This window comes from Perissodus microlepis, chromosome 3, assembly GCF_051167445.1.
Source record: "Perissodus microlepis isolate ML-2025 ecotype Zambia chromosome 3, ASM5116744v1, whole genome shotgun sequence".
Taxonomy (NCBI): Eukaryota; Metazoa; Chordata; class Actinopteri; order Cichliformes; family Cichlidae; genus Perissodus; species Perissodus microlepis.
Window position 1 is genome coordinate 25,785,081 of NC_140463.1, and position 26,653 is coordinate 25,811,733.

The following is a 26,653-nucleotide window of genomic DNA, read 5'->3' on the forward strand; positions in this document are numbered from 1 at the left end:
ACGTCTGCTCGAACGCAGGGGTCCCCTGGAACAGAGATGTAGTGAGAGAGAGAGAATGAGAGAGAGAGAGGGGGAGAGGAGGAGAGATAAAGCTGAAGGTGAGTGTGAAACGAAGCTCTAACTTTACTGAGCCAAGCTGGCTTCTGTATGTTGCTGCAGGAGGAACGCTGCAGGAGGAAAGGTGGGTGATGGAGCATCTGCAGATTCTTTCTTTGAGGGTCACTCTCGTTAGAGCGATTGTACTTTTTGTCATTGCACTTATTGTCTATGCTTTTGAGGATTTTTCGGAGCAACATCTCTAATGTCACACAAGGAAATGCTAAAAGGTTCTTTTATAATTGTCTGAATTCTTGTGTTTGCTTCTTAAAACAGTGGCTTTTTTAATAGTAAGCATGTTTGTGTAAAGGAATGCAAGTGCAAAGAGAGAGAGAGGGATTAAATTGGAAAGGTGCACGAGGTGAATGAGTGGGAGTGTTTACCCACAGATGGCCTCTCGGCGGTGGGATTGTGATAGTCCGCTGTACCCCCTCCTGAGTCCAGCTGGCGTCGCTCACGCGGGCCTCTTCCTGGCCAAAGCATTACCTCATCACTTCTATTTATTTTCTGCTTCAATATAAAGTGGCTTTCTATTAATATTCTCACCGTTTAATTAAGCGGCGATGTGGCAGAGCACCGGGATGGGCTTTTTATTACATTTACAGCAGTGCAGGTTTGATAGATTTTAACTGTGCTGAGGCACACAACTTTTCTCCAGCAGCACCGTGCTGTGTTTTCAGCCTGTTTTCAGAGTCGTCATGTTCTGTTATTAAAATGCAGAACAAGAACAAGCATAGTGGGGGGTTTTATACTTAATATTTTGATGAATGAACTTGTTTTAAAGGGCTAAACATATGTAAAAATGGTGGATTCTCCAACAGTATGGGTTGTTGAAGCAGACTAGGGGGCAGGAGTCACCAAGGTTCAGGTTTTTTAACAGCTGTTGCCATTGTTCACCAGTAAGTTTATTTGCAAACTAAAGATGATCAGGTCGTCCAGTCACATTGAGTTTCGTGCAATGTTTTCATGTGAATAACTGTGTCATGTGCACTACTGATTCGCAGGCCTGAAGCTTCAATCCAGTCTGGACTTCTGACTCAGCACACTTGGCTGATGGCCACTCCTGCCCTGGTGTGAGGGACCGGACGCCACCACTTATTCCGCGCATTTATGGACTTCCTGTCAGTCGTAGTAAGCCAGCTGAGGAGTGCCTGAATCGTTTAATCTCCAAAGAGATGAGGCAAAGCCCTGGCTGATGTTTTCTTTCCAGGTGAAATTATGACCCTGCTGGTAAAGTGAGGTGCGCGCCAAGAAGAGTCTCGCTAAAGAGCTGTGGTGATTATTCTGCAGTAGAAACGCGAAGAAAAAAAAGATGTCTTGTCTGTCGTTTACCCCTGCACTCTACCTTGATGCCCACTCCGTCTTTGTCGTTGGACTGCTGCTGCTCGTCCACCGGGGGCCCTCCGAGGTCAGCTGCCAGAATGACACGGAGCCGATCGTGTTGGAGGGAAAGTGTCTGGTGGTGTGCGACTCCACCCCGTCGGCGGAGCCGTCAGGTAATGCCCTGGGCATGTCAGTGAGGTCAGGAACTGGGCGGGTGGCATTTTCGGCCATTCGTAACACCAACCACGAACCCTCAGAGATGAGCAACCGAACCATGACCATCTACTTTGACCAGGTGGGTTTTAAGGCTTGTTTTTGGAAAAGTGTGGTGCAAGTTAAGGTTTTGGTTGAATTTCATGAGTTCAACCAAAAATGACGCTTCACCTTCTGCTGCACTCTAAAAACAGAAACTTATGTTTCAAAGGACATAGACCACATTTTGTATTGAATCTGGAGAGGATCCAAATCCAGGACACTGCAGGCAGAAAGCTAATATTTTATTTTAAAAAAAATATCCAAAATGTCAAACAGAAGTCCAGTCAACACAGAGCAACATGCAGGGAAGCATAGACACTGTGACAAAGACTGAGAGCTGATTAGGGAATGGCCAACAGGACAAGGAAGGACAGTAAACAAAACTAACACAGGAGAGGAAAGAAATCAAACTTTCAAAGTAAAACAGGAAACAACCAAAAAGGAATGATACAGAAATTAATGCAAATATTAAATAAGCATCACACAAGGAAACAGCGCAAAGGAAACATGCTTTGTTTGGACACAGAAAGATGGAAACCACTGACGACACATTTGTATACCAGACCAGATTATCCTTGTTTCAAAATTTCCAACTTAAAACTAAGGAAGCTTTTAAATAAGTAAAAAATAAAGTGTATTTCTAAACCCCCTAAATTAATAAACCTCTGATTCTAAAACCAGCAGCATGAAGCAGTCTTATTAAGCTCTTGTGGCAGGGCCACATGTATGTGTAGGTCATTCAGCCTCTGAGCTTATGTCCCTTTGTGCACAGGTGAATTTTCATAGTGGAATAAAAAAGTAAAAATATAAAATATAAAAATGCAAACCTGGGACAATAGGTCCCAACTAAAAACTAAAAACCTCTGTGTAGAATCTACGTCAGCTCCCTTATTTGCAAGGATCCACCACAGCAGGTAGCTCTGCATGTTTGATTTGGCAGATTTTTACACCAGATGCACTTCCTGATGTAACCACAAAGAGTTTTGTGTCTCCACCCAGGATCAAACTGAGATTTCTGGCTTGTTAGATGTAAACCTCCTTCTTTTTTTGGCTGCTCCGTTTAGGGGTCACTACAGTGGATCATCTGTCTCCTCCTCTGTCTCCATCTCACTGCATCCTTACCATCCTCCTCTGTCACACCAACCCTCTGCGTGTCCTCCTTCACTACACCCATGAACCTCCTCTGTGGGCTTCCCTTTCCCCATATTCATTCCCTTTGTCTTCTATCCCTCCTCTGCACAAGTCCAAACCATCTCAACCTTGTCGTTTTAATTTTGTCTCCAGCTTGTTAGGTAAACCACTACACTAAAGACCTCTATCCATATACATAGAAATAGCAGGTCAGCAGGCAAATTTTGCAAGTTACATTTTGCATGACTTTCAGGACTCTCAAATAAGACTACAAGAAACAGTTGATAAAAGAGGAGCATTGATGTCTGTGAGAAAATCTCATGCATAGACAGTTTACTGAGAAACCAATGTGGTGAACTGACCAACCAGCCAGTTTTATAATAACCAGAACAGACTGCCATCGCCATTTATAGATACAGCCTCTTCTGCTGTTACTAAACTTGATTTATTGCCATCAAAGTCCCCAGTTACTGATCACACTGTACAAACAGAAAAAAGGCTTTCACAGAAAAGCATTATTACGACGGAGTGACTCACTGCCAGTTCTCTCCCTCCTTTTCTTGTTCTCCTGCGAGGACGAGCAGACCAACTTTCTTGTAAAAGAGAAACATTAGAAAAATTTAGGTCAGAAAAATAAGAATAATAAACCACAGTGGAGGCTCAGTGAAAGCCACAAAAAGTCTTCCAGTGATTACAGATCTTTGATTATGGATTACACATTTGTGGCTAGTTGGTTGGTTGAATTTGTGAAACTCTTTGCTTCTCTCTTTTCCTTCTTAGATCATAGTGAACGTTGGCAGCCATTTCGATCCAGCAACAAGCATCTTTGTGGCACCCAGAAAAGGAGTCTACAGTTTCAGCTTTCATGTTGTCAAAGTTTACAACCGGCAGACGATACAAGTAAGAACAAAAATGTAAAAGCGTCACGTAACACTGAACGGATCTGTTTGTTTCTCAAAGAAAAGTTAGATTTATTACTGTTCTAAGGTTTGTGAATTAACAACAGACATAGAGGTGCTAAAGTCTGGTTCTTCTGTGATGTCCACACAGTACCAGATGAGCTGGGACCTGAGAAGTACTGACAGGAGTCCCAGGAAGGGGCAAATCTGAGAGTCTGTTTAAAAACAGCTGTAATTCATCAACCATTAGTGTGAGGTTTTTTTCCCACCCCTTGAATTAAAGCTGGAAGTCTGCTCTTCAATTTAAAATTTATTCTACTGATGTATAGACACAAAATCATCAAAACTGCATTAGCGTCCAAACATACCTGATTCTGTTTTACATGCACTCATTCACATGGCCACTAAAGGTTGTGTTCCTTTAACCTCCTAAGACCTGAACTCTTCCACAGCATGCATTTTTAATTTCTCTTTGATATTTGGGCTGATTGGGACCCGATGAATGGAAAAACAAAGAATTACCAGATTTTTCTTTTTACCTGATTTTTGTTTCTAAGAAAAATGAGAGCCACATATGAGGATATTCGTTTAAAATTTCGATAGAACTGTAGCGGTATAATGTCCTCTTAAGTGGATATCAGGCCCATGTAGAGCAAAATTGAGTATTTTGATCTAAATAACCCAAAGATGTGATGTCCACATATCTGGATGCCAGGTCCTAGAAGGTTAAAATACAACTATAAATAAAAATAACATCTTTCACCACAAACAGCCTCAGTCCCCTGACTTAATATCTGTGAATGAATTTACAGTCATCTCAGTGTTATTTCAGTGGAGCTGGTTGTTTCCCTGTGTAGCTTTACTTCTAATCGTCCAAAAATGAAAAATGAAGTCGCAGTTGTACACATCACATTGAACTTTGTGCCTCTGCCTCCAGAGTTGAGGACATGAGTGTAGTTTTACTTCTTACTGCTATTTTAATGATATCAGTGCAGAGAGAATAATTCACAGATTATACAGAGGAAGAGTTTCTGGGGGGGGGGACATGATTTCATTCAGTTTTTACTTCTTCTACTCCTGTACCAGCACTGATGTGGAGGTTTTAGGATACAGTACATACAGGATACTGTATGTACTGTAACCAAACACTGTCTTCTAACCAAACTTTCCGTACAAATCTTACATCCTGCTTTCCCAGGTGAGTTTGGTTCTCAACGGCTGGCCTGTGATCTCAGCCTTCGCGGGCGACCAGGATGTGACCAGGGAAGCTGCCACCAATGCGGGTCTGGTGATTATGGAGAGGGGGGACAAGGCTTACCTCAAACTGGAGCGGGGGAACCTAATGGGAGGGTGGAAGTACTCCACCTTCTCTGGGTTTCTGGTGTTCCCGTTGTAGGGTTGACTGAGGTAGGATTATGAGAGCTGGTGTTCTGACCATAGTCACAGGTGTGGAGGGGAGGGCGGGTGTAACATACAGAGTTCTTTGTTACTTTCACAGCCATCGACACAAAGGAAGAGGAATTAACTGATACATTGAACTGCACTGACGCATCTTGATGTGTATCGATGAATTGGTGAATTCACCTTGCACCAAATAATCTTGGATGTATTTTCCATTTCCATTGCATTTTTATGGCTTATTGTGTGTTTTTAAGTCATTAGTCTGTGGTTGCTTGCAGTTTTCCTTTTAATGCATGAAATAAGAAATGGCCAATAAAGAAAATAATTGTGTCTACTGACTGCATCAATCTATTAGCACTAACAAATTAATATTTTCAGTGCTAGCTTGCCAGTTAAAATGCTTTATCTCAGAAAGGTACGAAGGAGAATATGATCCAAGATACTTCACTTTCATTAAAATGTTCAGTGTAGCACTTCATTGTTGTCTTAAGTATACAGACTACTATAATAAAGAGGATTGACAAATTTGGGCAAAGTTAGAAGTTAGCAGTATGCAAGCTTGCTAGCTAGCAGACATACAAAGATTAGATGTTTTTGTGAAAATCCAGTCTGAAGCTTTTCAATGTTCTTTGTGTTTTGAAATGGGATGTGAGCAATACGCATATTTGACTGAGAAACAGCACACTCATTGGCTAACACTGACTTCATTCTTTTATTCAACCAGGGCACCGTGCAGTCACTCACACAGCCATGAACTCCTCTGTATACCAAATTACCCTCAAGTCAAATGTGAGGCTATCTGTCTGACAGCTAAAGCTAGCCTCAAACTGGCTCATCTAAAAACAACTGAAAGCACAAATCTGCAACAGAATGGATGAAAAATATAATGGCCAATTGTACAGATCTTTAAGTTCTTACTGCTAAAACAAGTTTTTGAATCAAGGACCATAGAGATTGTAGCTTTCACTCAGGCCTATGCTAATTAGTGCTATATATCTATATAATAATATATATTCTATATAATAACAGAAGTGAAAGTGATGCATACCAAGCTATAATATGAGTCAGATATTTCCATAAAAAATACTCCAAAAGTAGACATTGAGATGTCCAGCTCAGTGACTCGAATTAGCACAGGTGAGGCCTTAGAGCAGCTAGCTACAGCTAGCTTGAGTTACAGAAAAAAAATACTGATGTGACTCAAAGGAAGCTGTGAAACTGATAAGCTTACTTTTTTATTTAGAAACTACAGGTAGACTACATCAACTAGTTTAGCTTTTCAGTTATAATATCCATAATTATCCATAATTATTATTCAAATAAACAGAGGCCCATACAAGCTTGTTAACCATTCTTCCGTTTATTTAATGAGCATACTGTTTCCCTTTTCTTCACAAACGCTGCATTTTGCTTACCACATATGTCCTTAGTTAAATGCTGACACAATTGTGGCCCCAAACACCCTCTATCACACTTTACATATGCTCTAAAAATCGCTCTGTACAAACAGAAGGTTGTTCTGAAAATAGCAGGCCTCCCTGCTGTTTGTCCCAAGAGCTGTCCTGAAGGTAAGAGATATTGTACTATTGAGAGTTTTACTCTGCCCATAAAAAATGCAGGTACTTTTCTCACATAGAAAAGGTGTTCAGCCATGAAAACTGCAGCTTTTTTTGTAAAAGTCATAAATTATACATGAATTTCTGTCTGTATTCGTCGCTCCCTCTGACGCACAGTGCGCACAGCGACAGTGCGCCTCTCAGCGGTGGATCCGGTGACAGATGGAGGGCTGGCAGTAGAAAATGAAACCATTGCCAGGAGCCTGCTGAGTTCACACTGGACCTTCACAACCTATTAGTGTCAACGTCCCGGTGCACAGCAGAGGCCTGTGTTAGCACTTTAGAGAGTCGTGTCTGGAGTACAAAAACAACATGAAGTGAAGACTTTAGTTCCAAAAGCGAGATAAACTCTTCAAAGTTAAAGACAAACACAGAAAATGTGACAGGGAACGTTCATAAAAACACCACTACAACTAAAGTACAATTACTGATGTAGATTACAAAAGACATGGCTATACATCAGTGATTGGGCTGAATCACTGAACAAAAAAACAGCAGTGCCCCCTACAGACAGGGGAGGCATGGTAACATGGTAACAGAAATGATAACAGAAATACAAAACTAAGACTTAAGAATACCAGTATAAATGGAGGGATTACAACTATAATAACCAAAACTAGGAACAGAATCCTAACCTCAGAATATAAAATATACAAGAATCAAAAGTCACAGACCAGGACCATGACATACAATTATTGTTGTCATCTATAAATTTTCCAATGCACTATTTTACCAACAAAAAAAAAGCTGTAAAAAAATAGTAAAGCAGATTATTATTATTTTGATTAGAATTATAGCTATTTACTCATGTTTATTAAGAGAAACGTCAGTTTTAGTGGTTGACTCATTTCTGACTCCTCTCATATGTAAGCCCACTGTGTTCGCTCAAATTTGGGTATGAAAACATAAATTTTTTTTCCTTGCTGGATAAATAACAAAATAATATTTGTTTTAAACAGGTTTCCCTGTTCTTGTTTTATGACAAGTGGTCTAATTAATTTGTTTAGCATGGTAAAACAAAATAAATAATAACCTAAAATAAACACCTATTAAAGTCTTAGTGGATTCTTTAAACTGTTTAAAATGCTTAATAAATGATTCTAATGACATACCTGATGTGTCTTAAGAAAAATAAATGCAATTTTGGGGCTTCTGTTTTCCACATTGTAAAGAAAAGCTACTGTTATCAGTGCAGCTTATATAAAATCACATAGAAAGAACCAGGTTCTTATTGCCTTGATTTTATTCTATAATAAATGTTAAAGTTAACACGAGGTGTTGGTGATGTTTTTTTATCGATAAGATTAAGTTAGCGGTTCAGATGAAAATATAGTGAAAACTCCCGAATCTGTGCCTTCTTTTGTAACTTTCACATTTTGCAAAGCCATCCACATGACTGTATTGGACCCTGTAGCAGTTCTGGTCTCTGTTCAGTGTGTTCGACATCTCAGGTTTAACAGAATCAACTTTTGGAGAAATACTTTCATTTTTCTCAAGGTGGACCTAAAAATCCTCTGCAGAGACATTACTCAAATCAATATAAAAATTAAATACTTAAACAACTTTCTGACTGATAGCTTAAAAATTACCTTACCTGCATCGTTCAAGAACTTGCTTATGTTGGTGTCTGAAATAAGAAAAGAGCAGATAACAAAACATAAAAAATGTAAAGGAAATACAACACCAATAACTTCTTAGTATATAATAAGTTTTTATTAAATTGTCAGATTTTTCTTTAAAGCAACATCAGATTTTTTCCTTTTTCTTTCACAAAATTCACAGGAAAAAAATTAAGGCTGAACATAAGGTTTAACATTTCAAGTTATTATCTCAAAATTCAAACTTTTGAATAAGTAGAAAATTTGAGACATTTAACTGTAAGTTTTGAGATAAAAATCTGAAATTACAACATATAGAACGCAAAAAAATAAATGTTTTTTGCGTCCTGTTTCCTAAAAAGTCCAGTTTCTGGACATTACCTACCCATCATTTAAAATAAATCAGATACACATTAGAATGATTTCAGCTAAAAAGTGGTAAAGTTCAGATAAAAACCATCCTAATATGAGAACATTGTACACATACAACACAACCGTACCAAATAAATATTTCACACAGCATTGTTCCAGCACTTCATTGAAGCTACATCACGCTTCTGCGCAATGAAAAACGTGTTTCTTGAGCAAGAAACAAAAACAAAAATTCTTGATTGAAATTTAAGTTAAGGTGACACTTTAATATAACTGATTATTAACATGTAATGAAGGAAAAGCATGTGTATAAAAAAAAAAATTAAATAATGAGGACACTGTACATGCAGTTTATCACTGTGAGAGAAAAGTTTCAACTTAAAAATCACTCTTTGATTTAACAAGAGAGTGGATATCCCTAATGTGGTCTCAGACACACTTCTCTGACCCACCTGCTATTCAAACCTTGCTAAGGGGAGATTTGCTAAAACGGGGGGTCTGCACCAAGGCACAGTTTAAGATAAATAAAGATTATTTTGAACTGTGAACGCTGCAAAACTGCCCTCTTAAAATATGGAGGTTGGACAGTCCATAATGGGCCAATTTTAATGCAGCTCCTTTATTTTTTAACATCTCGGCTGCACTTAATGCGCCAACAAAACAGCATGTGTAAGCAAACATACAAATACAGTACAAAACAGGTTTTTGCACATACCGTATAAATATAGACTGTCTGTCTATATTTATACTAAACAGCAGTGATGTTTGTAGGGTTGCTGAAGTTTGGCTAGCTATATAATGATGCGCTACGAGCGACGCAGCTATGTTAGCATAGCATAAACACAATGAAGCTGGAGGGTGAACGCTAACTTTTTTCCACTCAATAAAAGTTAATGTGAGGGTTCCCGATGCTGTCAACGGACCAAACTTCAGTCAGGAGAACAGCTGACATAATACATCCACAACACGAAGTTAGTCATTATTATACTGCAACAACACGGGAATAGAGCAGCTGCGACAGGACAGAATTCAACATTAATGAATCAATGGTACGGAAGTGGAGGAAACAAGAAGAATGAGTTGAGTAAAGTTTGATCTGATTTTGTTTTGCCTAATGCGCCTTATATTCCGGTGCACCTTAGTATGAAAACAGACCCATTCATCAACAGTGCGCCTTATAATCCGGTGCACCTTATGGTCCGAAAAATACGGTAATACAAACAGTATATGCTGAAAGGCATGTGTTTAATTTTAACCTCCTTGACAAGCCAAAGAAGTCCCACCCGTATCCATGGATTATTGCAGGGGTGTCAAACTCCAGGCCTCAAGGTTCTGCAGGTTTTAGATCTCCCCCTGGGTCAACACACCTGAATCAAATGATTATTTCATTACCAGGCCTCTGGAGAACTTCAAGACATGATGAGGAGGTAATTTAGCCAATTACATCAGCTGTGTTGGATCAAGGACACATCTAAAACCTGCAGGACACCGGCCCTTGAGGCCTGGAGTCGGAGACCTGTGCATTAATGCAAATCCTACGTTTGGTTTTAAAACACATATTGACTTGTTGTGATTAATAGTCAGTCTGCCGTTAAGGCAATTTCTGGCTTAAGATGATTTCCTGGCACTGTGTCTTTGGATATTTGTTGACCACAGTAGGTGAAAAAGCATCAACCATATGACCAGACTTGGCCCATAATTCTACTGCTGACAGTGCAAAAGAAAGGTGTGATGTTTTTTTCACTGGTTTCAGCATTTCAAACAAAATAAACAGAATAAATACAGAAAATAATAGAAAACAAAAAGCTTTTTCGGAAACCTGTCCAGATATAAAAATCAACTACAACAGATTAAAAAAAAACAAACATGCAAAAAAAAAACCCTTAAATATGATCTCAAATTTGAGAAGCTAAAAGAAAAGAGGGAAGATTAGACAATACACTCAGCCAACTCCTCCAGCCTTGTTCCCCCAGCCTCCCAAGTGTGGCGGAGGGACGTTAACGGCAGATGGTGCTGTTGGGTGCCTCTTCCGCTCTAAAGGATCTGTGGCGCAGATGTGCATGGTGTTGTTGTCACCAAGTTGTAATCCAACTACGTTGCAGAAGTGCATGTTGATTCTAGGTGTGGCAGGATAGCAGAAATTACCAGGGCTGGAGGACTGACGCTGCAGAGAAAAGAAGAAGAATATTTGTTTAAAGCAGTTCAGAATAAAAGCAAATCATGTTAGTTTGAGCCGCTGTAAGATTGAACAAAAATGTTTACATTCATTTTCCAGCACTTAACATTCAGTCTTTTTTTGTCTTTGCTAAGAACTATTTTGGAAACATTTCATTTGGTTTTCTTAGCTTCAGACAGCTCTTTTTGTTTTTCAGTTTTTCTACTTTTGGACCTAATACAGTAACCCCACTGAACCCTCAAAGCACTTTCTTACTACAAGCCTGATTCAGTCATTTACACACACGCACTTTTTTCCTACATTCTAAGTGTTTTTAACCTAATATTCACACATTCATTGTTCAGTGGATACATCGGGGGTCAGTATTTTGCTCAAACATACTTCTACATGCAACCAACAGAAGCCTGACATCAAAACACCAACCGTCCGATTGGTAGACGACCTGCTCTACCTCCTGAGCCACAGACACCGCTGTGAACTGTAAATGATACAAAGTTAAAGTAAAAATTTGAACATGAAGCTGGAATGGAGCGTACCATGTTTCCTCTCGTGGCTAAAAATTGTGTATCATGCAGAAAACCTTTTAATCTTTTTTTTTTTAATCAAAACATTTCTTAGCATAAGAAATGATGACCGAAGCTCAAATCTAACTGAAGATTTTGGCCCTCTGTTTTGGCCCTCTGTGGACAAAAGTAATGGGACACCTTCACATACCACCTACAGGACCTGCTCAGACATGGAAACACATGCTATGAAGCTCCTGTTGTATAATGTTTGTGCTGATATTAGTGCCAGATGATGTTTGGAGCTCTGTAGTTATTCAGTCAGCAGAGCTTTGGACAAGTTCGCTCTTTTCGGGTTTTTAACTACTGCCTACATATATTTTTACTAGAATTGCTTTTATTTTGACACATTTTAACATTTATGAGGCACAACATGCAAGAAACATTTGGGTTATGTAGCTGCATGCTAAACAAGCAGATCTTCATAAAATAGTTATGGAAAGTGGACTAGTTCTCATATATTGTTTTTCTACTGTACTGAAGGACCCAAAGCGCTTTATACAACATGCCTCATTCACAGCCATCCATACAACCGCTTTTTTTCTAAGTTCCTTACTATCTAACATTCACACACATTCATTAAATCACATATTATACATGCATTTGGCCTTCTGAGATTCCAGACTGGGTGTACCATATAGGAAAAAAGGGTAGTCATGAACATAACCCTTACCAGGTCACTGGTGATGAGTGCTGGTCAAGTTACTTGAAAATAGTAATTAGTTACTAATTACAGATTATTTCTCCAAGAAAGTCATCCAGTTACTTTACGAATTACTTAGTTTCTGCAAGTAATTAGTAACTTCATTACTTAGCTACTTTTTAAAAACATGATACAAAACTTGAATATGTAACAAAGCAATGGTCCTTTCAGCCCAATTCTTTTTTTCTGCATAATCCATCATATACAATTGAATTTTTAGTAACGCAGTAACACAGCGTGCTTATGGGAAAGTAACAGTAACTCAATTACTTTTTTTGCAATAATAATCCCTTTACTTGTTACTTGAAAAAAGTAATTGGATTACAGTAACATACTACTTTTAACACGTTACTGCCCGTCTCTGCTGGTGACCTGGTAAGTGTTGAATTAGGTTAACTTATGAAGTTAATTAGTATATTTAAGCTCTTTTAATTGAAAAACATTAGACCTGCTCATTGTGGAAAAAGTCTTTAAGTCGGTGAAAAACAACGAACACACACACCTGGTACTGAGAGAAATGGTTTTGCTTAAAAGGTGGGCAAATGCTTTTCGATGATCTATTTTGCGGCTCCCTGGAAGGAGCTGACAGGGGCTGCGACTGAATGGGCTGAACAGAGGATGGTTTCATTTTATAGCCTGCTGAGTGGGGATGGTCCACCTGAGACACATTGGCAGTTCGATGTGAAGGTGATTCTGGAAGGCAACACATTTATCTTCAGACATGAAGCCACAATAGACACTTTATTTGACTACAACAAAAGGTTCCCCCTACCGTTTCTGTTCTGCTTCAGCAACAACTTCCTTCTTACCTTTGACTCTAGTGTTGTCTCTTTGATTTGCAGGCCAACTACCAGCCACTTCCTGTAAGAAAAGGAAATAAAAGAATTGCTCTGTTGGTTTTCTGCGACACGGTTTAAACCTTCGAGTTACAGCAAAGATGAAGAATGTGGAATAAAGTGAGGATAAAAAATCTTTACCAGCCTCATTTTCTTACAGTTCTTACAGGGTCTCAATGGGATCCGAGTGTAGTGAAAATTATTTAGATGCTTCCTGTGGCTTTGGTGTAGTGACAGTGTGTAAAACTGTGACGACAGTGGCTGATGAGCTTTACCGCAGTGTAACTCCCCTTGGATTACAGCTCAAGATAAGTAACACTGATACTAATAATGGTACTAAAAACACACATGCTTTCCACTAAAAGTCTCTCACGATTGTTGTTCTTTCACAAGATATGCTAAAAATGTACAAACAAGATTAACCTATTTCTTTTATGAATAAATCTATAAAATACACATCTTGGAAAGCATCTACACTTACTGTAATGTTTTAAACTTTAGTTTTTTCTTGTTTTTTTCAAGTGAAACAATATAATTAAATGTGTGGTAGACAGAGATCTACATCTACGCCCCTCTCATTACACAACTATGATTACATGTATGTGATTCATAGTCAGCGTTACATTTTGGCTTAACGTAAGAGTCCATTTCCATCCCCCCCATATGAAAGTCCTCTACTTAGACGATTGCACCACTTGGTCTTACTTCCTATATGGACTATTTTCTATTAGGAAATTTAAACCACAATGTATTGCAGAAGTCTAGTTTCAATTCAGACCACTTGAATTACAATATGTTGAAGGGGTATTTTGGATTTTTTTTTTTTTGTTCAGTGATGGCCCAATGTGAACCTTAATGTAAAAAAAAACACTAGACCAGCAGTTCTAGATATTAATCATTAGTTAGTCCTTCAAGAAAAGTCCGCTTTATAATTCTAATACAAATGTAACCTGAAGTGAAAGTCTATCAGTCTGTTATGGGGAGGGGAGCAACCATAGTCACTAAGGGATTTTTCCAGGTTGATGGCTTCTTAAACCAGGGGGTGGGGGAACTCCAGGCCTCGAGGGCCACTGTCCTGCAGATTTTAGATGTGTCCTTGATCCAACACAGCTGATTTAAATGGCTAAATTACCTCTTCGGCATGTCTTGATGTTCTCCAGAGGCCTGGTAATGAACTAATCATTTGATTCAGGTATGTTGACCCAGGGTGAGATCTAAAACCTGCAGGACACCAGCCCACAAGGCCTGGAGTTCAACACCCCTGTTGTAAGGAAAAAACCCTAAAATAATCCAAAGAAAAACCCAGCCATCAGACAACTCCTTACGACCAAGCACATGGTGACAGTGGAAAGGAAAAACTCCCTTTTAACAGGAAGAAACCTCGGGCAGAACCAGGCGCATGGACGGGCGGCGATCTGCTGCAACCGGTTGTGGGTGAAGGGAGGAAGACAGGACAGAACACACATATCCTTAATTTTAAAATTAACTATAGTGGACAATCAGTATTGGTCTTCACCTCTTAATCTTTGAATTCAGGTGCTTTCAGTCTCATGTGCGCAGGTATATAAAGTCCTGCCTCTGGCCATAAAGTCTGCCTTTACAAACATATGTGAAAGAGTGGATCATTCTGAAGACCTCACTGAATTACAGTGTGGTGCTGTTAACAAGACGCCATCGTTGCAACAAGTCAGGTTATGAAGTTTCTTCCCTCCCAGTTAGTCAACAATCCCCTGTGTTTAAGAACCACAGTACCTCAGACCACGTACCGTTACAGAGCGGGGTCACTGAGTCTAAAAGTTGCAAACCTCCTCTGGCATTACCGTCAGCACAAAACCTGTGCACAAGGAGCCCCATGCATGGGTTTCCATGACTTGTACATGTAATGCTTAGGTTGTCGTGCTTATTTTACATTTGCTGTGTTCAGGATTCCTCTTTGAAAATTCCCCTAGTGCAGTAGGAAGTGATGCACACAGTATTTCCCCGTGACTGAAGAAGCGCAGTGTTGAAACAATACTGTATTGGCCAATTCATGACAAAAGGGAAAGAAATGTCATAAAGCACATTTCGAGTATTTGAATGTTGTTTTTTGCCACTCAGCTCATTCTGACTACAACACTGATGGTTGTTTTATAATTTCAAACCTACATGGTGTTTGGAGCTAATCCTTTCTGACAACTATACATAATTTGTCAGCGTTGAACTCAAGCAAACGTGGCTCTTTCTGCTCACCTGAATGGGCAGGCGCCCTGTAGGGACATCTTCACAAATGTTTGCAGGTTTCACTATGGTGCTCACTGCAAAAAATATACTGCTATTATTATTATTGTTATTATATAGATAAAACAAGCTTTTATTGTAGTTTTCTTTTTGTAATTCTGTAGCATCAGTTCATTTTCTAGCCGGAAAGACAAATAGAGTTCACACTGCTACATGTTGAAGACAATTAGAAGAACATGAAAGCTGTAGCGAAGTTTGGTTTTGACAAATCTGTTGGGGTTTTTTTTTTTTTTTTTGCTCTGTTTCACACAGAAACTTACAGAGCCCCGCAGGGGACATGGAAGAAAAAAAATTAAGACGGACTTTTGCGAGATCTCGCAAAACTAACTCGGGATCTCGCAAAAGTTTTGCAAGATCTCGCAAAACAAACTCGGGATCTCGCAAAAGTTTTGCGAGCTCTCGCAAAAGTTTTAGCCGCCAGCTCGAAGCCGACCGGGAGGTCGAGGCAGAGGCACGATGTGCCGGGAAAGCGGTGTTCCTCCCGGCTGTAGTAGGTCTCGACCTCCCGTTAGCTTCGAGATGGTGGGTGTCAGATCTCCGAAAACGTCGGAGCACTTTTGTAAATATGTGATGACTTGTAAACCGAGCAGATATCTGACGTTTACACAACTACATTCACGCCTCAAAATATCTTAAAAGTTTATTTTGTGACCCAGAAAGAGTAATATTACAACTAAGTAGCTGCCGCCATTGTTGGAATTCAACTTTTGCGAGATCCCGAGTTTGTTTTGCGAGATCTCGCAAAAGTCCGTCTTAATTTTTTTTCTCCCATGTCCCCTGTGGGGCTCCGTAGAAACTTTAAGTGGAAGCTTTAGAAAAAATCATGTTTTAGACACTAAGTGAGAAATTAGCTTATCTTTGCATTGACTTGAGTCTCTAATCTGACATAGCAACAGACAAGAAAAAATGTAATGAGTGCATTTTCAAATATTGTAGACTTTTTCTTTAATGCACTCATTCAAAAATATGCTTATTGGCTTCAGATATTGGTATAAATATCTGAACCAGGGCGTATTGCTCTTCTTGCTGTGACACCTATTAAATAACCAAGTTGTAATGTATTCACAAGTACGCTTTAAATGTGTGGTGTTAAACATGGTGCGAAACATACAAAACAATATCACAGAATCTAATATACGCTGATTATGGTAAAACAGACCTGCAGACTGAGCAATAGAAAACCTCTCAAACTGCTCAGTCATTTCCTCTGGTTCCGTTTGGTCCTGGAAAGAGGAAAAGAAACAAAAAATCAGTCCGTGACGTAAATTAAGAAAAAACAAAAAAATATGCTGCGTCACGTCAAAGTTTCACATAGTAACAAAATTACTTATGTTTATGAAAACAAAAGGTTTGTCCCTCACCAGTTTCTTCAGCACTCCATGAACGGCGTCAATAATTGCACGTTTGTGCATCTTATACAGCTCTTCTGTCAAAATTGTGCACACTGCAGAGGGTGTGAAGACAAAACATTAGGGCCAGCCAAGCTGCTCTGGTTTTCTTCAGAGTTTAGATAACCTGGTTTGAAAGATTTCTTCAGCAATTAAAAATGTGAAATATAAGTAAGTAAATACTGTCCTTAACAAATTTATTAGTCCACCCGTTTAAAACTAAAAGTTATGCTGTTATTTATTAGCCAAATAATGAACTGAATTCACAAATTTATAATCAAATTTACCCAAATTTGAGCTTCCTAAGGAAGCTGGGTTTTGTGTGCATGTAAAGCACTTTGGTTTAAAATGTGTTATAGAAATAAAATCTCCATTTCTTTGCTTAGTCCTGTTCTAATCAATAACAAGAGTCTCCAGCTATGCTAGATGCTTTAAGAACAATGCTAATGTTCAACCTCTGTGGTTCAAAAATTAGATACATAAGTAATACTGACTACTTTACTGCATTAAGTATAAAATAGCATAAAAATGGATAATACACATAAGAAATTTAAAAAGCAATAAAAAGGGTGAACAGAAAGACCGCATGACATAAAAGGAAGTTTATAAAACTGTTTCACTGATTCTGCAAGCCTCATCTCCTCAGGCACATCATTACAAATCTGAGGGACCCTGATGACAAAAGGACCTTCAGATTTAATCCTTTGCAGAGTCAGTAGGGCCCCACCTCAGGCTCTAAGACAACCATCCCACCCAGTTTTCTTACCATGAGAAGTGGGTCTTTGAGCAGGTTTAGCCTCCCAGCATTTCTGCATGAGCTCCATTAGTCGTGCTAATCCGGCACGCCCTGCAGCCAAACAACGGATCTCGTCCAGCGATGGACGGTCTCCCTGCGGGATGCGGAGACGAACTATGCTGGATAATGCATCTGCATCAGAGGGATGTGTGCGTCAGGACAGCATCAACATTTTACGTTTCTGCACTGATGATTATTTTAAAGTGATGTGTTTAAATTTTCTCTAACAAATAGCTTCATATGAACAAAGGACTAAAAGTAAAGTGTTTTTTGGTTTGCTAACTTTAACTTACTATTATGGGACACTCTCTGCCCTCTTCCAGGGTAGCATAACACTGCATGAAACTTATTGAGTGGCAAAAAGCATGACTTCAAATAAGCCTGCTAATGTTAAAAGGTGCTTCTTTGCCAACCAATTCACCAGATAAACGCAATATCTGCACTTTTGATGCAACCGCGCAATTGAAACCAGCCCTATTTATTCATATATTTTTATGACTTTCAGAGGTAAAACAAGTTATAAACATGACAGCAGAATATTGTGAATGTTTTTCTCGACATATCAATTACTGTTCCAGGATTTTGTCTTTTAAAAAAGCGAGGGCCATTTTCACACATTTATCTATTGAGTTTTGCAGACATGTGACTGCTAACCATGTACTGTTAACTGTGAGCCACTTAGAGGTGTGAGAATAAGGTGACATTTGGTGACGAAAACACCAAATGAGATGCTGCACTCTATGTGAGAGAGGGTATCTTGGAGGACCACGATTGCCAATGCCATCCTACAAATCACTTAAGAAGAAGAATATCGCTGCATAGTTTGAATGGAAGCGACAGATTTATCTACAAACACTGTCCCGCTGCTCTCAGAGCTGTAACTGAAGTGTGACACAAAGCGAGATTGGAGAAGGTTCGCTTACAAAGTAAAAGCTGCATGTTTTAGACTATGATGATCTGGATGACTGAGAACCTGCACAGACATTCTTGTTATGATGTTGTGATACAGAGCTGAGACACAAGTTTTACAAAAAATTCCTGAACAAAAAATTTCGTTTTTTTTTTTAACAAACGTGAAAAACTAAAGGAAACTATTGCAATCTGCCAGCAATCAAGGCAATCACAGCTGAACTTTCTTTGCAACTGATTTCACTCACTAACAGAAACATTCAGGATCCACCAATTTTGCGAAATACCCATTTTTCCCTAGCAACCAGTGGTTCTATGATGGCCAACTGGGCTTCACTTTTTAGTCTGGGAGTAACCGCCATCTGTTATGCTACGTTCACACTGCAAGTCTTAATGCTCAATTCCTATTTTTTGATCAAATCCGATTTTTTGTGACAGCAAACGCGCTCTAGTGTGGACCGTTCACGGCCCTCAAAGCGGCCCACATGCACAAAATAAGATGTCACACACAACACGCTCTGTTTACAGAAGTTAAAATGGCAGCTACAGAGCTAGCAGGTGTTGTTGCAGCAGTCTATCAATTTCTGCACAGTCGTAACCGAATGAATTTTGACAAATTAATTAGAGAAAGACGGACACTGAGAAAAAAGAGAATGGAGCAGTGGCTGCTACCTCCGTGCAGAGGTATATATGGACACAGAGTCCTTTAGCTTGAATAAAATTGTCTCCCCATATGCTAATCAAGTCATGCTTTCTTGTTTGTCTCCGGCGCTGATATTTGGCGTCTGTCTTGTGTCAGTGACGTAAAAGACGGATTTAATGCGACATGACCATTCAAACAGCAGTCACTTTCTAAAACATCAGATATGTATCGGATTCAGTACCACATACGAAAGTGAACTTTCTGTTTGACTGTCTGTTCATTGTCTGAAAACAGTCAGTGGGGTCTCTAGTTTAATTATTCTATCTTCTGGTTACACATGGTGAATTTCCACTATGTGGCTTCAGTTTGCTGCCGGTTAGAATCAAAAACACTGGCTATAAAGGGGGCTTTGTTAATATGCATTCAATCATGTGATGCTCAGAGTTAAATAAGGATAGAAGCTGTTTTTGAGCCAAGGAAGGCGAAGATTATGGAAGCTACCTACGTGGATATGGTTCTTTTCCTGTGACGATGGACCACAACAGTATACCATAGCTGAAAGAGAGATGGAGAAAATCAAACACAGCAATTATAATAATGTATATCTGTCGATTTTGGCTATCAGTTTGTCAGTCTGCTCCATGACATCAGTAACAACAACAAGACCAGATTACAGAGAGAGGAGTTAAGCAACTGGCTGCAGTTCGTCAAATGAGGAAGTCACATGATTACAATTACGATACATTATTCCTCAGCCAAGTTCCCTGGAACCTGTTAACCTCGTGTGTTACCACTCGTATTTTTATTTACCCACCAGCAATGAGCCTGTGGTTAATGGCTGTGGATTAGAATGCAAAGTTCACCATCTAACGTTTTAAGATGAGTGTGAAGGTGAAATTTGGCATTGGTACTAATTCCTAAATATCAAAGGAAAAATTTACTCTTACCTGTAGATATCAGATGCCCGAGTTGGGTTGTATGAGATGCTAAATGCCTCTGGGGGCATGTAGCTGATAGTTCCCCCTTCTTCTTCGTCGCTGTGCTTCTTAGATTTCCGTGTGACACTTTGGGAAAACTTGGCAAGGCCGAAATCTGTAAGCTACACGGAAACAGACGGAAGGAGACGACAATCAGGCAGTTTGTTTGGACAAAAATACTGTATTTTACACAAACCCACAGTGCATTGTATTAAAAATATTACTGCTTTATTAAAGACACCTTAAAAGAAACTGCTCAAACTGTTATCTATCTCATTTTACTGCAATCTTTCCGGTCTTTGATGTTATCCATGAAAACAGTCATGGATAATTATTTAAAATTACAGTCATGACTTGTGGAGTATGTAAGTTGCACTTGAGTAACCCCTGAAATGACAAAGCAAAAAATCCATGCGAAATGCTGAAGTAAAACTACATTGTAAAAACCCCCCAAAATTAATTATATTGGCCAACTGTCTGAAAATCTTACATTTTAATTTTATAAACACATCACAGAACAAATGTTTTTAAATGTCTTTAGATGTATTAAGAGTTTTAGAGGATATTATTAATTAGAAAAAAATAATAGTAGTAATAAAATCATATGTAAGCTAATTTTAAAGCATTTTTATTCACCAAAAACATTTTAATAACCCAATTATTACAGGAGTGCTTCATAATAAAGTAGTCAAATGGTCTCAATATTAAGCTAACAATAGTAAGAAATGGATTTAAAACCCTTTATTCAAATCAATCTAATATCTGCTAACATATTAAAAAATAAACCCATCTATCCACCAAAATCATCGAAATTTAGCTTCGTTGAGAAAGTTGGACCTATTGCCGCTGTCACAGGGTAAGAGGTAGTCTAGACTCTAGCTATCATTATTGTATTTGTAGAGTCACCAATAAAACACTCAAACATGTAATAAACGTGTCCATTTCATGCTTTGTCTCTTCAAAGCTTGAAAAGGACCTAAATTTAATCATCAACAGATGAACACAAGGTCACCTTGGTTGGTACCAAAGCAGATTTATCGAAGAAATAATTGTTGGCTAACGGCTTGTGATTGACAAGTGTTCAGTTGTCTGGGTGGATGCTCTCCATCGCGAACAATCCTGCCAACATCTTTACTCACGATACTTTGGAAGTCCTGTTTCTCATAACGTCTCTGATTCAGTCACAGTAAATACAGTTGGATGAGGTTTGGGACTCTTTCAAGAGGAAACTCCACCAGTTTTACGCATTAAAGTCTGTTTACAGTTGTGTAAAGCCTTTTGTGGTAAACACCATGATGTCATTGTGGTTAGGCAAAAGACTGTGGCTCAGAGTCAGATGGAAAGCATTAGAGAAAATACAATTTTCTTTCAGCAAATAGTATTATTAAATTTCTTTATGACTGGGCCAAGTGTCCCCTTTTTTGGAAATCAAAATATGGTCACCCTAATATAAGACCTCTGCTTATGAGTTTTCAATGTGAAGAAGAAAACACAGCTGTTTGTATTTTTCCTTCCAAAATTTATAGAAAGTAATTTTAAAGCCTAAACAATCACCTTGGCATTCAGAAAGGAGTCCAGCAGCACGTTGCTTGGCTTTAGGTCCAGGTGCAGCAGAGCAGGAGAGAGATTGTGGAGGAAGTTTATACCTAGGGCCACCTGGTGGGTCAGTCTGAAGGCCAGCGGCCAGGGCGGGGGTCCCTGTAAAGTTCTCTGTTAGAGTAAGGGCAGATCATTTTGGCTTTATACTTTGGCAATCTCTTGTCTTACATTTTTCTCATCTAGCTCAGTATAATCTTCTACTCATACATAATTTCTCAATTTAAACCCAGGTATTTGCAACTGGACTCTTCCAGTTCAGCTGCTTTGTTGTTTAAAGATGTTACACATGAAAACCGGCCTAACCTTTAATCCTTATAACAATTTTAAGAAAGAGAACAATCAATATTAGTCTAGAGCCACCCTAACGGCTCTTTGAGGTTGAGCTTAAAGACATGATGTCTATATGATTGCAACTGACATGATAATTTAGCATGTTAGCATCAGCTGAGGTAAAGCTAATTATTTTGTAACCAGACATACTGATAAAGTCTGAACTACTGACCGTAAACTGAGTCACAAATATGTGTGGATTTCCCTAAAGGTGAATCCCAAAAGACTTCCATGTTATAATGCTCTACTTTTAAGACTTGAAGTTACAGTATGCATAATTAGCGAGTGCTAGGGTTAGCTACAAAGTCCCCTTGTCAACTCTCTTGTAGGGATGGGTACCGGTATCCGGTGCCATGATGGCACCGGTTCTGACATAAACGGTAGTAACCAGACCGAAAAGCAGCGCACATTTCGGTGCTTTATTTCGGTGCTTTTTTTTCCTGAGCTGTGATACACTTTAGATTCTAGCCAATCATTTTACGTTTCCGAGGATAGTAGGCGGGGCCAGGTACGTACGTTCTTTTAGAGCAGAGCTACAGATTAAAAACGCCCAAGGCGAAGCGGTCAAAAGTCTGGCTGTACTTCACAGCAAAAGATGCAAACTCAGCAGCCTGCAACAAGTGCTTTAAGGTGATACTGTGATACTGTGCAAAGGAGGTAACACCTCAAATCCGATGAAACACCTGGCGACGCATAGCGTTTTTTTAAAAGCCGAGAAACGCACTGTATTTGATAGATTGCTGCAAGACCTCACACCGTGCACATCTACTGCGGGTGGGTTGCCTGTTATCGGACCCGGAGTCAGCAACATCCCCCAAAAACCTGAAGAGGAGAGTCCTGGCCCCTAGCCCTGCCAGTGTAGCAGAAATGATGACGGATGATGATGGCAGCAGCAGCCGTTCTTCTCTGCGTGAGTAGCTTAATGTTGTTCGTGTGTAATTTACGTTGAGTAGGCTAACCACGTTATTACATTAATGCATGTAAGGTGAACTAGCAAACGCCGTCGTAGTTACATGCGGCTGTCTTCTTGTTTGATGGCAGATACTCCCTTCACCCTGGCCAAAAAGGCTAAAATGACCAAAGAAAGAGTGGAAAACAGCTAAACATGAGAGGTTTTTGGACAAAGTTTGTGTTTTTTCCATTGTTTAAGCACTGCTTCCAGCCAAGACTGATACCATATATGCCCCATAGCTGCAGAAAAGGCTAACATTGTTATCTTTTTTTACAAAAAAACAGCTAAACATGAGAGGTTTTTGGACCAATTGTGTGTTCTCCATTCTTTAAGCACCGGTTCGAGCACCGTTTAAGCACCGGCACCGTTTCAAAAGTACCGGTTTGATACTGGTATCGGATAAAACCTAAACGATACCCATCCCTACTCTCTTGTCCATATGAACAATGGAATTTTTGTAATGAAATAACCCACACTGCCATAATCATTATTGGGAGTTGTATTGTTCAGCTGAACCTAAATAATATCAAACCAAGATTTATTTACTATTAGCTAACCTTGATTTCTTCTAATGATTATTATGAGTGGTTCCTAGCTTTAAGCACATGACTTGTTACCATGATGGCAATGGTACTTGTACACTGAAAAAAACAATTTATATCTAAGCTCAACCAAACAAGTCCTTAACTTAAAACATGACATTTCCCTGACCCAAGTAGAGGTAGTTCACATGTTGAAAAAAACAGTACAGCATTTTAGAAGGGCTTGTTTGGGAAATTTTAGGCCAATCTATCCAATAAATTTTGAGACACTATAATTCGTCAAGCCTTTTGGCCTTCATCTAAGTGGATCAGGTATGTTGTTTACCTGCAGGTTGGCCAGTGATCCTCTCTCCATGAACTCCATGACCAGCCCAAGCTTTACTGGTCCAGAAGAGGGACTATGACCTTTAAAGACCCCAAGGACTGGAATGACGTATGGGCTGCTTCCTTTACACATCATTCTGACTTCACGCAGCAAGGATGAACTGGTCCTGTGTGTGTCGGATTCCCCCATCAGTAAAATCCAACTCTTGTTATTATCTAAAAACAGTTTGGGTAACCACTTACCCATCGTCATCGTGGAGCAGTTTAACAGCCACATCGCAGCACCACTTTTGATGTCTGGCCTTGTAGACTTGTCCGAAACCACCAGAGCCTTTTACTTCCCAGTCATCCAGATCAGAGTCTCCAATCTCCGCGTGAGTGGGAGAGCTGCGCAGTGCCATAGTTCACTAGAATATAATATAAATGAAGACAGCAGGGAAATTTATTTTGTTATTGTGCTTATTCTGTAGTGATTATTTGCCTTTTCAATCAGTGGCATAAATTAATTACCACAGTGCATATTCAATAAATACTATTCACTACATAATATCCTCAGTAATAAATGGAGATTTAAAGACCTGGAGAGGCATTTACATATGTAATATACATGTACATATTTCACATGGGTGATTTTTTTAAGCCTGATATATTCATGAGCAACCATTTACTCATGATTGTTTTAAGACACAATGAATTCTTTTAACACACAAATGAATCTCTATTAAGTGACATTTTGACTCCCAAGGAGCTGCAGTACCGCCAGTGACCACTAGAGTAAATCAGCTATCGACTGTTATGCTAAAATATCAAAATACCAGAAGTTTTGGTGAGAAAAATTCAGCCAATTTTTCTGTCAGTTAGCACCAATTAGCTGGTTTGCTAGCATTAGTACTGCACCTTCTCACTTAAATAGGGTCACTTCTAGGTTAAGGGCAATGGTCATAGTGTCTGAACTAAGTTTCAGAGGTAGCCAAATCCAGCCCAGCAATCTGGCTTCTTGTACTTTTGGTTTGACTCTTTAGATGCTACATTCTTCACTATGTCTATCTGATTTGTCTATGTTTGGACCACCAAGGTACCATATAGTATATCGCACTTCGACTCATCACACAGTGCAGTGGAAGTTACTAAAAAATAAATAAATAAACTTTTGCCTTTTTATTTCAAAATGTATTATGTTATTTCTCAGAAGTTTGACTGAGTATGTTTAAACCTGCATATATTCAACTCCAATTTTGACCTATTGATGCCAAAAAAAATGTTTTCTTCAGTGGTGGAAACAAGCTGTCATAAACTTCTGCCATGATATAAGCTCAATTTAAACTCATCTATAAATACCTCCATTATTATAATTCCTCTCAAGAGTTCCTGACTTGGTACTGGTTGCGTCCAAACAGGAACGTTGTATAGCCAGATCAAGCTCTTGAGCTCTTTAACTCCAGGAACTCAGTTCCCAAATTGAAGGACTTTACATCTCATACTGACAGTTTTTAAGGTGCAGTAATAAATAACCCTGACCCTATAGATGTGTGTATTTTAACCATTTAAGATCTACAGTAAGCCTCAATGGTGATGACCCAAAGCCTGATTATATAACTGATTACATATCTTTGTAATCTTTGTTCATTTTAAAGAAAAATAATTTATGATTCTTACCGAAATGCATCAAAACACTTTTGCATTTACCAAAAAAAAAAAAAAAAAACACTAAATCTCTAAAACACATTAGGGTTACTACTTAGACCTCAGAGGGTTAAACGCAGAGGTGTGTGGCACTGCTTCATTCAACATGCCTACCCATATACAAATAAGAAGTAGGTAAAATAAATACTTTTCTGGGTTTATTTAGCTTGAAATGCCAAAATTGGTACCCAAAGAGCAGAAGTGTTAGCTAAAGACGTTTTAATGTGTTCCCCTTTGAAAAATGTTTACTTCTGTCAGAGGTGTTACCTTGTTATGTGGTCATCTGTTCAATTTGCTGCCAGCAGCGTCATAAATACTGATTTTCTTTATTGCTTCAGTCATTGAGGAAGTTGAACCGTATGTTAGGAGGAACTAAAGTGCCTCTGGTAATGTCCATTTTAAAAGGTAAAATTCAGAGAACTAGCTTTTCAACACACACCTCAACGCCTACACAGGAAACCACACTCTTTGTTTTTCAGGGGCCTTGACACGCTACAAAAATTCCAGAAAGTCGGCAAAATAAAAGAAACTAATCAACAATGCAGAGACACGACAGCCCTGCTGTGAAAGCTACCTCTGTGAACTTTGTTTTAGTGAACACTGTGAAGTATTAGAGACTTTAGTAGCTTCTGTTGTTCCCCTAAACTGCAATTTATACTAATTTAAAGGATGCCTAATGTTGTGTCTTCTTTGAACCAGACTGACACTACATTAAAGTTTGAAACCATTACAAACTCGTTGCAAGACACTAACATAAACACTAGTAAGAGAATCGAGTGGATTTTTCAAAACATGGGGAATTACTTACCCTTAGTTATTCGCTCCTCTCTGTCATCATTCAATCATACCGAGTAAGTGTGAAAACCCTTGTGCTCATTCAGTGACTTTCTACTCGCTACTAGAGGCCGGACCTGGTAGAAGCAGAAGCGAAAGTTCAGCTCCGACCAATAAATCTCTTTTTTTTAACTTCTGCTTCTGTCCTGCTCCTTTTTTATTTTTTTTAACCCTAGTTTTATTTCACAGATTTAAATCTTTAAGTGTTATTTATCACCAAAAAAAGGGAAGAGAAGAAATAATCAGGTGAAAAGTTACAAAAGACTTTTTTGTTGCTGTGAGAGTAATAATCATTATAATAATCATTCTGTAAGATTTTTTTTTTTAATTTGGCCAGCAGATGGTGCTCAACTCAGTGTGTCAGTATGTCAGCTGAGTTATAGTAAATGGGAGGGTTTTACAAAATCACAACACCGCAAGTATGGGGGAC

At 39.0% G+C, this 26,653-nt stretch overlaps 2 protein-coding genes across 5 annotated transcripts; one reads left to right on the forward strand and one right to left on the reverse strand.

Annotated features, from left to right (window-relative positions):
• Positions 1-5,435, forward strand: LOC146390722 (cerebellin-1). 3 transcript variants are annotated; one of them, XM_084923726.1, is made up of 4 exons: positions 1-98; positions 1,101-1,714; positions 3,586-3,705; positions 4,903-5,435. In XM_084923726.1, the coding sequence occupies exons 2-4, from the start codon at positions 1,409-1,411 to the stop codon at positions 5,098-5,100; spliced, it is 624 nt and encodes a 207-aa protein (XP_084779852.1). In that variant the 5' UTR covers positions 1-98; positions 1,101-1,408; the 3' UTR covers positions 5,101-5,435. The 3 variants fall into 3 exon arrangements, with proteins under 3 accessions (XP_084779852.1, XP_084779851.1, XP_084779853.1); XM_084923725.1 differs by having other exon boundaries at positions 92-181; XM_084923727.1 differs by lacking the exon at positions 1-98 and adding an exon at positions 675-995.
• A 2,998-nt stretch (positions 5,436-8,433) lies between these two features.
• ripk3 (receptor-interacting serine-threonine kinase 3) lies at positions 8,434-26,331 on the reverse strand. 2 transcript variants are annotated; one of them, XM_084923720.1, is made up of 13 exons: positions 26,198-26,331; positions 23,950-24,113; positions 23,708-23,873; positions 21,514-21,669; positions 19,930-20,081; positions 19,488-19,537; positions 17,401-17,562; positions 16,608-16,690; positions 16,406-16,469; positions 15,199-15,263; positions 12,943-12,994; positions 12,636-12,826; positions 8,434-10,855 (listed from the first exon to the last, which is right to left on the reverse strand). In XM_084923720.1, exons 2-13 carry the CDS (start codon positions 24,105-24,107, stop codon positions 10,634-10,636), a joined length of 1,521 nt encoding a protein of 506 aa, XP_084779846.1. In that variant the 5' UTR covers positions 24,108-24,113; positions 26,198-26,331; the 3' UTR covers positions 8,434-10,633. The 2 variants fall into 2 exon arrangements, with proteins under 2 accessions (XP_084779846.1, XP_084779847.1); XM_084923721.1 differs by lacking the exon at positions 26,198-26,331 and having other exon boundaries at positions 23,950-25,300.
• Between the last annotated feature and the right edge of the window lie 322 nt (positions 26,332-26,653).